This window comes from Zea mays, chromosome 3 (genome assembly GCF_902167145.1).
Source record: "Zea mays cultivar B73 chromosome 3, Zm-B73-REFERENCE-NAM-5.0, whole genome shotgun sequence".
NCBI lineage: Eukaryota > Viridiplantae > Streptophyta > Magnoliopsida > Poales > Poaceae > Zea > Zea mays.
Window position 1 is genome coordinate 60,384,807 of NC_050098.1, and position 11,004 is coordinate 60,395,810.

The following is an 11,004-nucleotide window of genomic DNA, read 5'->3' on the forward strand; positions in this document are numbered from 1 at the left end:
TTTAGCTACTTGGCGGTAAACACCAAGCATGAGCCATGCCGAACGAGTGTATTTGCACGCGTACCTGACTAATACATTGCTGATTGCTTGGTGCTTGCATTAGTACCATGTTCCTCAAACTTCAGTGATGCAAATAATTCACATTTTATCAGCAAAAGGACGTTAAACAAATGCGACAGTAGAAAAAGAAATCAAGGCAAAAGATACAGCAACAGTCACATGTAAACATCGCAAAACACTGCGGTTACTGGAACCTTAGAAATGTATATCCATCAATGGTTCATGGGCATAAAATGTAAAACATAGTATCAGGTTATTATTTGGATGGATAAACCAAGCCAAGGAAGCACAAAACCCCGCTAAGATGGACAACTCAAAGGGTCAATTCACAGTATTGCCGACAAAAACAAAAGGACAATCAGGGGCCTTTTTTCCAACAGACCCAAAATTACCACAAACTTTGGAGTTTGGACACAAAAAATGAGAAATTATATGTGGATTGCTTTATCGAAGGTTTGCAAGCAAGCCTCCTTGAGGGCTTCACTCACGGTAGGGTGTGCGTGGCATGTTCGAGCAACGTCCTCACTGGATGCTCCATACTGCAAGGCGACGACAGCTTCGTGGATGATCTCACCAGCATTGGGTGCCATAATGTGCACGCCCAGAATCTTATCTGTTTCCTTCTCTGCGATCACCTTAACTACCCCTTCAGCGTCATCAATGGCCTTCGCACGACTGTTAGCCAAAAGTGGAAACTTCCCCACATTATAGGCAATTCCTAGAGCCTTCACCTGCTCCTCAGTCTTGCCAACAGATGCAACTTCTGGATGTGTATAGACCACACCAGGAACTGTGCCATAGTCAACATGGCCTTCTTTTCCAGCAATGAATTCTACGCATGCGACACCATCCTCTTCAGCTTTATGGGCAAGCATGGGACCAGGGATGGCATCCCCGATTGCATAGACTCCCTTCACATTGGTCATGAAGCGCTTATCAACAAGGATCCTGCCAGCCTTGTCTGTCTCAACACCAAGAGTTTCAAGCCCAATCCCAGAAGTAAATGGGCTTCTGCCAGCAGAGACAAGAACAACATCTGCTTCAAGGATGGTCTGCTCACCACCAGCTGCAGGCTCCAGTGTCAGCTTTACGCCATCTCCACTGGTATCACACCCAACAACCTTTGTCTTGAGCATGAACTTGAATTTCTGTTTTTCTAGCATGCGTTGGAACTGCTTCCTGACCTCGCCATCCATTGATGGTACTATATCCGGGGCAAATTCAACAACAGTGACCTCTGAACCAAGGCGGTTCCAGACTGAACCCATCTCAAGGCCAATATAACCTGCTCCGATTACCACCAGTTTTTTCGGGATCTCTGACAAGCACAGTGCACCAGTAGATGAAACAACTTTCTTCTCATCAATTGTTATTCCTGGAAGTGATTTTACATCAGACCCAGTTGCAATTATTATGTTTTTGCCTTTGACAATGGTGCTACCACCATCAATCAAATCAACTGACACTTCTGAGGGGGATGACAGTTTTCCAAAGCCTTTAACATAAGTCACCTTGTTCTTTTTAAAGAGCCCTTCAATTCCCTTTGTTAGTCCTGCCACAGCTTTGTCTTTCTGAGCCATCATGGCTGGGAGGTCCACTTCCAGATTTGAAAACTTAACTCCATGGTGTGCAAAAGAACTCTTTGCTTCATGATACATATGTGATGAATGCAAAAGAGCCTGAAATATGTAATGTAATTATGTAAAGCATGGATAAAATCAGAAGTCTCCTAAATGAAAATGGTCCATAATGCCATATAACTGAAGTAAACAATTCTCTAGGTGCGGTGATACAATAACTTCAAGAGGATGTATAAATCCAATATAAAATATGCTCAACTCAAATAAAAAAAAGGAAATGCACATCACTAGGTTGATGATCCCAGGGAATACTACTATATAACTCTTGCATTCAAGTTATTGGATGGAAGCCTCTAAGCAAGAAATATAGATCCCATGTAATTCACTTATACCGAAAAAATGAAAGATGCCTCTGGATGATCTCATGAATACTATCAATTTACATATCTCCAAGGAGCTTGTCTCCAATACAAATATAATATACTCAACAATACAAAGGTAACATACTCAAAACTTAGACAGGAACAGTACTATACAGCAAGTAAAAAAGTGAGGCACACAAAGAGCTTCCATTTATTGAATTATGCTGCACAGCATAGTTAGCAAGTTGACAAAATATGCCCATTCGACTTTCCATGACCCCCCCCCTCTCATGAGCTCATGAGAAGGGGATACAAGGTCAAGAAAGATGGTCCATTAAGATAGAAAATCTCTGGAAGAGTGAATAGGTTCTAAATCTCATGCAAATCACAAAGGTTTACACAGTTTCCACATCGATGGGGCCAGAGAAACTCTACTTATTAAAAGGTGGCAACAAAAATGTTTACACATTCCATGGACAAGGAACAAGACTGAGCCTGTTTCATATGCCTATGGTAGTAAAAAAAATGAGCTGTAATGTCAAGGGCGTTGGTTCCTAAGGTAGCTGGCCCTCGACTCCGCAACTCGTAGTCTTGGTCCGTCTTCACCGGCAGGGTTACACCCCCTTGCCGTCGGCTTGGTAGAGAAAGGAGGAAGAAGACTGGAGGACTAAATTCTTGCTTAATTTCCTCAAGTGCCAATTACAGAGACAAATAGCCTTGGCTTGCAACAACTCCTAAACTTTAGGATCTAATTCCTTCTCTTTCTATTCTAGCCACTAATCTGTTTCTATAAAAAAAATCCTCCTAAACTTTAGGATCTAATTCCTTCTCTTTCTATTCTAGCCAATAATATGTTCCTGGTTTCCTTCCTGGACGCTGGACCAGGACGCGGCATGCTCTGCAGCCCGTCGAACGTCCCTGGCGCACCGTCTTCGGGTGTAGGGGAGACCCCACATGACATCTCCCCCCCCCCTCGACGACCAGCTCGTCCTCGAGCTGAAAGGACGAGTATTTAGCGATGAAGTCGTCTAGGTCTTCCCATGTAGCTGCAGAAATCGGCTCGCCCTTCCAGCACACCAGCACCTGTTGAACGCCACGAGCCACGCTCTGGAGCAGGCACCAACACCCCATTGTGCAACTTGGGCAGCGGAGGAGGAACGTCTAGCGGCGCGCCTACCCATTTTTTTAAGAGGTCGACATGGAAGACGTCATGGAGCTTGGCCTAGGCCGGTAGTTCCAGCCGTACAGCTACCTCATTGATCATCTCTGAGATGCGGTATGCTCCGAAGAAGCGAGGCATGAACTTCCCCTTCGGCGCCTGGGACAGAGAAGCAATCGGCCGATTGCGCAGCCGCAGCAGGACCCCGTCACCCACGGCATATGTGACCGGTCTGTGGGACTTGTCGTAGTGGCGCTTTTGCACTGCTTGAGCTTGTTCCAGGCGGTCGTGGACCTCGGCCAGGAACTCCTCGCGCTCTGCCATCGTCTTGGCGACCGCATCCACCCTAGTGTCGCCAGCCTCATATGATCGGATGGATGGCGGGTCACGGCCGTAGACCACCCAGAACGGAGTGTCGCGGAGTGAAGACTGGTAGGCGGAGTTGTAGGTGTACTCGGCCCACGACAGCCAACGAAGCCACTCGCGTGGGCGATCTCCGGTGAAGCAGCGCAAGTACATGTCGATGACGCGGTTGGCAGCCTCCGTCTGGCCATCCGATTGCGGATGGAACGCCGAGGACATGTGCTTCTTAATGCCCGTTAAGCGCATCAGCTCGCTCCAAAAGGTGGACGTGAAGATGGGGTCCCGGCACGAGACGATCGACTGGGGCACGCCATGGAAGCGGACAATGTCGGAGAAGAATGCCTGGGCCACCGATTCAGCAGTGTATGGGTGAGCTAAGGCAATGAAATGACAATACTTGCTGAAGCGATCCACCACGATGAGGATGACGGATTTCCTGCGAACACGCGGCAGTGCCTCAATGAAATCCATGCCGATGTATGTCCAGACACCCGACGTGACTGGTAGCGGCACCAGGAGGCCATCCGGGTGGAGGTGCTCGGTCTTGCAGCATTGACAGGTGGAGCAGGAGCAGACGAAGTCCTGGACGATGCGGCGCATGTCGGGGAAGTGGAAGTCGCGCCGGAGGCGGTGGAGGGTGCGTTGTACGCCTTCATGGCCATCACCATGTACGGCGGCCAAGATCTCCTAGAGGAGAGGTGATGACCCCAGCCTGCCGTTGTAGGTGAGCAGGTTGTCGACGATGGCCCAGGGATCGCCGCGGGTGCCGACCGCGACCTCGTCCCGGAGGGCCATCAGGGTGGGGTCGGCCTCCTGCTCGTGCCGCAATCGTGTGATGTAGTCGAACCGCGACGCCGAGACGGCCAAGACAACCCCCTCCTCCGGCGTCTCTCTGCGAGATAAGGCGTCAACCACGGCGTTCTGGGACCCCGGCTTGTATTCCATGCCGAAGTCAAAGCCGAGCAGCTTCCCCACCCAGTGGTGTTGTAGAATGGTGGCGAGGCGCTGATCGAGGAGGAATTTCAGGTTGTAGTGGTCCGTCCGGACTGTGAAGCGCCGACCCTAGAGGTATGGCCTCCAATGGCGTAGGGCGTGGACCAGCCCTCTCAGCTCTCGCTCATAGGCCGCAAGCGACCGATGACGTGGTGCCACCGGTCTGCTGAAGAAAGCGATGGGATGCGCCTCCCGGATGAGCACCGCGCCAAAGCCGTGTGTGGAGGCGTCGCATTCCACCACGAACAGCTTTGTGAAGTTCGGAAGGGCCAAGACCGGCGCCATGGTGACCGCTGCCTTGAGCGCGTCGAAGGTCGCATCCGCCTCCGCTGACCATGTGAAGCCCTCTTTCTTCAAGAGCGCGGTCAACGGGGCGGCGATGGTGTCGTAGTCGTGGACGAACTTACGGTAGTAGCCAGAGCCCCAGGAAACCCCGAACTACGCGCGCCGAGCATGATTGAGGCCACTCGCGAACCGCTTGCACCTTGGCGGGGTCCATGGCCACCCCGGATGCGGAGATCACATGCCCGAGGTAAGCGACGGAGGGGACCCCAAAGGCACACTTGGACTGCTTGACAAACAATTGGTGCTACCGGAGTAGCGCTAGCATGGTGCGAAGGTGGCGCAGATGGTCCGCCCGGGTGGAACTGTATATCAGGATGTCATCGAAAAACACAAGGACAAACCGACGAAGGAAGGGCCTCAAGATGTCGTTCATGAGAGCTTGGAAGGTCGCCGGAGCATTGCAGAGGCTGAACGACATCACCAGGAACTCGTACAAGCCGTCGTGGGTGCGGAAAGCCGTCTTGTGGACGTCGTCGGACCTCATGCGCACTTGATGATAACCCGAACATAGGTCCAACTTGGTGAAGAACCGGGCGCCATTGAGCTCGTCCAGCAACTCGTCGGCGATTGGGATGGGGAACGCGTCCTTGACGGTGAGCGCCACGACCCATCGGGCTTCTTGATGAGGAGGACCGGCGAGGAGAATGCCGAGTCGCTACGTCGCACGATGCCTTGGGCGATCATGGCTATGCACTGCTGCTCAAGCTCATCCATGTGAGCCGCGGGGTACCGGTATGGTCGAACTGCGACCGGAGCCACGCCGGGAACGAGGATGATGTGGTGGTCGCGGCCCCGTTGGGGAGGTAGACCCGTGGGCTCGACAAAGATGTCGGTGAAGTGAGCCAGCAGCGCGTCGAGGAGCTGGTCGCTGGTGGTGGTGACGCCGAGGGCCGACGTCGCGGTCGACGTGGTTCCGGACCAAGGAATCGTGTGTCCTTGGAGCTAGAACTGCATGGTGCGGTTGGCGATGTCACAGACGATCGGGCCCAAGGTGGCAATCCATTGTGTCCCGAGGACCAGATCGAAGCCCGCCAGTGGCATGATGTAGAGGTCGACGCAGAACGAAACACCCTCGATGGAGATCGGCGCCTGGGGCAAGACACCCGAGGACGCGATGCGCTCCCTGTTGGCCACCCGCGTCGTGAGCCTTGGTCGAGCCCGGACCTGTAGGCTCGTGCGGACAGCCGCCTCCTCGCCGATGAAATTGTGTGTTGAACCGTTGTCGAGGAGAGTGATCAGGGTCACCGCGCCCACCTTCACCCGGATCTACATCGTGCCACAAGCTCGGACACCCGCGACGGCATGCAGGGAGAATACCGAGGCATCTACGGCGGGGTCAACAGCCTCGGGTGCGGCGTCCGCGACGTCGAGCTCGACCCCTTCCACATAGAAGATGCGGCGACATGTGCGGTTGTGGCCCCGAAAATACTTTTCGTTGCAGTTGAAGCATAGTCCGAGGCGATGGCGCTCCTCCTGTTCCTCCTTGGAGAGGCGACGCCCAGGTTGTCGATCCGCGCCGAGTTGGGTGGCACCGGCCGGAGGCGCAGGCATGGCCAGGAGAGGTGGCGCCTGTGGCACGGGCGGCGCCTTACGCGGTGCGGGGGCGGCAGAGCGGCGTGGTACGCCGGCCGAGCAGCCACGGAAGCCGGGACCGGCCGGACCAACTCCATCAACTCCACCTGCCGAGCTAGACTCATAGCCGCCGCCAGTGTTTCCGAGTTATGGATCCGGACAACGTGGCTTTGCGACGGCAGTAGCCCCCCATGAAAAGCTAAACGCGCTAGTTATCCAGACGACCCGCTCGTGGCAGGAGGGCCTAGAAGCGATTGGCATACTCCTCCACCGTGCCCGTGCGCCGGCACTCCGTCAGCTCAAACAGGAGGGCAGAGCGCAACGGCGGCCCGAATCGTAGGCTTTGAAGGTCCTTGAAACGACCCCACGGTGGTGTGCCCTTGTCCTCTTGGAGTTGCATGAACCAGAGCTAGGCGACGTCCTCGAGATTATACGACGCCATCCAGACGTGTTCCTCTAGCATGGTGTGCTCCTGGCGGAAGTACGATTCGCACCTACTGAGGAAGAGCATGGGGTCAGACTTGCCATCGTAGCGGGGGAAGTCGAGTATCTAGAATGGGGGGGCGATCAAGATCGCGCTGCCCATCCGAGCGGCCGCCCGCACCGGTGTTCGGACTCGAAGCCAGCTGCTCCTTCAGAGCGGCCATGTCGGCCTTCATGGTGGACATCTCCATGGTGGACTTGAGCATCTCCATCACGTCCTTCATAGTGGGATCGGCCATGGCTGGCGGCTGCGGGGTGGAGGTAGTAGAGGACTGTGGTGATGGTGGATGGCTGGCTTTGGGCGCGGCGGATGTGGAGGAATACTCGAAATGGACAGAACAGGATCGACGTGACGTTGACATGGTTTTTAAAGCGGTAAGGCAGTCCAAGGCGTTGGAGCACCGCCTGGACGCCTAGGCGACGCCTAGGCGAGGTAGGCGAGCAAGGCGCCTAGGCGTTAGACCACCGCCCGGACGCCTAGGCGACGCCTTAAGAACAGAGGACGTTGATACCAGGTTGTCAAGGGCGTTGGTTCCTAAGGTAGCTGGCCCTCGACTCTGCAACTCGTAGTCTCGGTCCGTCTTCGCCGACAGGGTTACACTCCCTTGCCATCGGCTTGGTAGAGAAAGGAGGAAGAAGACTGGAGGACTAAATTCTTGCTTAATTTCCTCAAGTGACGATTACAGAGATAAATATCCTTGGCTTGCAACAACTCCTCCTAAACTTTGGGATCTAATTCCTTCTCTTTCTATTCTAGCCACTAATTTGTTTCTGGAAACAATCTCCTCCTAAACTTTAGGATCTAATTACTTCTCTTTCTATTCTAACTAATAATATGTTCCTGGTTTCCTTCCTGGACGCTGGACCTGGACGCAGCGCGCTCAGCAACCCGCCGAACGTCCCTGGCGTGCTGTCTTCGGATGTAGGGGAGACCCCACATGACACGTAAAAGATGAACCGAAGTGTTCTTTACTTCTTTTATTAACAATTGGACCCATTCGGTCAACAAAAAACAATTAGACCCATGACCATGGGACCCTGGTGGAATTCCAAATTGTATCTATAAGTCTCCAAGGGCCCCGAGGAAAAAAGAAGTACAGGAATAAAAGAGAAAACAATGTATTTCTTCAGATAGAGTGGCCCAGGTGATCTCTTGATCTCCGCCTCGGCCTCACTGCCCTTGACCATATGGTGTGACAAAATGCTGCCAAAAGTTCGAACACAAAAAGAAGTGTTGCACATAGTTTCAACTAATTACATAAAACCATAACAGTCCTTTAACAGGAAATGAAACCAAAATGAAGTAGTCACCCCATTTAGAATTAGTGGATGGTCGTTATTTTGACCTAACTATAGATCATTGATTAGTGGTACATCAAACAATTTCAAAATATTTGTCCGTGACTGATGTACACCAAAACAATACCAGTAACTTTGATGATGCTGTAGTAAAAATTTATCACCAAGCAGATGCCAGATTTCAAAGAAACGCAATTAGACAAGCACTTTATAACATATCTCGCACCGATTCCAAATGGGCAGCAGAGATAAACTGAAGACTTCTAAACATAACAGGAGATTGGTTCATAATTATACCAATCCTTGACAGCAAATTTTAAACAAAAGTTTTATGTGCCATCACTCTTGCAGAGGGACCCTAATGCTGTGAAACAAAAACTGCTTCTGAAACCCTATTAGCAGTGTAAAAAGCTCTCAGGATCACCAGATTTATCCGCTGCAGAAACGAAGCTGAAGCCCACACCCAAGAAACTGCATCATCAAGGACCTAACAGGTTAGGTTCACAGCCGTATGACCTAATATACCCCCAAATCCGCGATTCTCACAGATCTGATACCCCAGATCAAACATCATCACATCGCAACAAAGAGATTGGTGGCACAGCAATGGGGTTACCAGAGCGAGAAGCTGAGAAGACGAGCTAGGGCATCACCTTGGATGGGATGCATCCGACGTTGAGGCAGGTCCCGCCGAGAGTGCCCCTCTTCTCGATGCAGGTGGTCTTGAGCCCCAGCTGCGCGGCCTTGATCGCCGCCACGTACCCTCCGGGCCCGCCGCCCACCACCACCACGTCGCTCTCCTCGCCCGCCGCCGCGTACGCCCTCCAGGCGGACACGGCCGCCCCCGCCGCCGTCTGCGGCCGCCGCAACACGGCCGCTGCAGCCCGCCGCCTCGCTAGGATCGCCAGCGCCATCTCTCTCCGCGGGCGCTTCCTTGGTCCTCTCTCCCCGACGAAGAGATCCTTGCGCGCTGAAGAGAGAGACGAGATGGGAAGAAGAAAAGGTGGGCGTGGGGAACCGGCCAACCGGGGATGGAAAGACAATGGAATGGAGGTAGCAAAAAGGGAAACACCTATGGTAGAAATGGCAACACGACAAAAAAAAAGCTATATCCAGCACCCATATACACCGGTGTATATGAATTTATCTCGTATCCATACTCATACTTATGTAGTATGAATTACTTAGGCCCCGTTTGGTTTCATTAGTCATAAGACTAAAGTTTAGGGGTTGTTTGGTTTGGTGCCTAAGACGCCACAATGTGCCAAACTTTTCTGCCTAACCTTAGTTCTTCAATTCGAGCGCCTAAGGTTAGGCAGATTGTGGCGCCTTAGGTAGGAAACCAAACATGCCTTTAGTCTATACCTTGTTTGGTTGTAAGGACTAAACATATTCTAAATACATTAAATTTAATACATAAAGACTAAAATACCTATTTTCTTGTTTCACAATAGTTTTCTAAGCAAGGGCAATTGAAGTAAATATTATCAATTAGTCCCTTTTAGCACCCATGTGAGGGACTAGAGATTAAAGTCAATTAGTCCCTACTTTAGTCCTTTCGTTTGGCAAAATAGAGACTAAACGGGACTAAAGATTAGTCCCTCTAACCAAACGGGTACTTATCGGGTCATCCGTACCCACAAAGATTAAACATTTATATTATACAATTGTCAAGTATATCCATCTAAGTACCATTACAAAATTTCTAACATAATTCAATCATCTATTCAAAAACACCATAGACAATTAGATAAAGTAGCAACTGTTGGGGGCCTTCGGCTTCCGAAGGTCCTCAAAAACATGATTTAACAATGTTTCTGGAGTATAATACATGAACAGGTATCTTTGGACTCGGATCAGAACCACCATATGAAGAAGCACAAAGAACACGAAGGTTGGCGCAGAGACGAAGCTATGTGCAGGAGAGCTTCGGCACGATAGCAGAAAAGGAAACTGACTTAAAAAGGAAAAGGTTATTCAGACCTCGATGGGTTACTATAGAGTCATTAGCAAATGTAAAGGGCATGGGTGTAATTTTACATGGGCTGCGTCCCGTGCCTATAAATAGGTGAACAGTGCTCCCATACTGTTCACGCTGACTTGGCATTTGCTTTTGCGTCACGCTTGTACTTTTACCTTCTTTCAAGTCGAATGTACACTTGTAATTTGATATCATTTCTGTTTTTCCATAATAATAAAATAGAAATGAGTTGATAACAATACATAATTGTTTATGTTATCTCTTATACTGCATATGATTTCTTCTTCATTATTATATCTTATATTGATGAAGGTATGTCCTTCATAACATTCGTCCGAAAATCATTATGTCCCAGGGGAAATAATGCTTCGAAGGACGAAGGACTTTAACATTTAACATCTTTTGTGTTGCCTTGTTCTTAACTCATAGCATTTGAGAATAAGTCCCCGACATTGGCGCCCACCTCCGGTGAACTCTTTTCGACCACCTTCGGTAAGCACCGACCTTCGTCATGCCACCAAAGAAAGCTTCAGCGACAGAGGCTGACGCTCTACAGCCGTTGGACCCGAACCAGGAGACTCTTTCTCTTCGAGAGGCCCGAAGCCAGAAGAGGAAGGCCACTAGTCCAACACCCCAGGAGGACGAGCTGGACCAAGAAATCAGGAACATGGAGATGCTTCATCAACAGGTACAAAGGAAGAAGGAGAAGATGGCTCGACTAGCCGACCTTCAGAGGCAGATTGACGAAGCTACTGAAGAAGTACGCCATCTCGCTCAAGATGAGCAAGAGCGAAGGCCCCAACATAG

At 50.9% G+C, this 11,004-nt stretch overlaps 1 protein-coding gene across 1 annotated transcript; it reads right to left on the reverse strand.

Moving 5' to 3' along the window:
* Nucleotides 1–220: 220 nt before the first annotated feature.
* On the reverse strand, nt 221–9,361 carry LOC103650140 (dihydrolipoyl dehydrogenase 1, mitochondrial). The gene is made up of 2 exons (XM_008675787.4): nt 8,870–9,361; nt 221–1,739 (listed from the first exon to the last, which is right to left on the reverse strand). Exons 1-2 carry the CDS (start codon nt 9,128–9,130, stop codon nt 489–491), a joined length of 1,512 nt encoding a protein of 503 aa, XP_008674009.1. The 5' UTR covers nt 9,131–9,361; the 3' UTR covers nt 221–488.
* Between the last annotated feature and the right edge of the window lie 1,643 nt (nt 9,362–11,004).

What these genes read in the sequence shown, in the direction of transcription:
- LOC103650140 (XM_008675787.4), bottom strand. Translation starts at nt 9,130, where the DNA reads ATGGCGCTGGCGATCCTAGCGAGGCGGCGGGCTGCAGCGGCCGTGTTG. An exon ending in TCGGATGCATCCCATCCAAG is followed by an intron (nt 1,740 to 8,869) that starts GTGATGCCCTAG and finishes TACATATTTCAG; the next exon opens with GCTCTTTTGCATTCATCACA.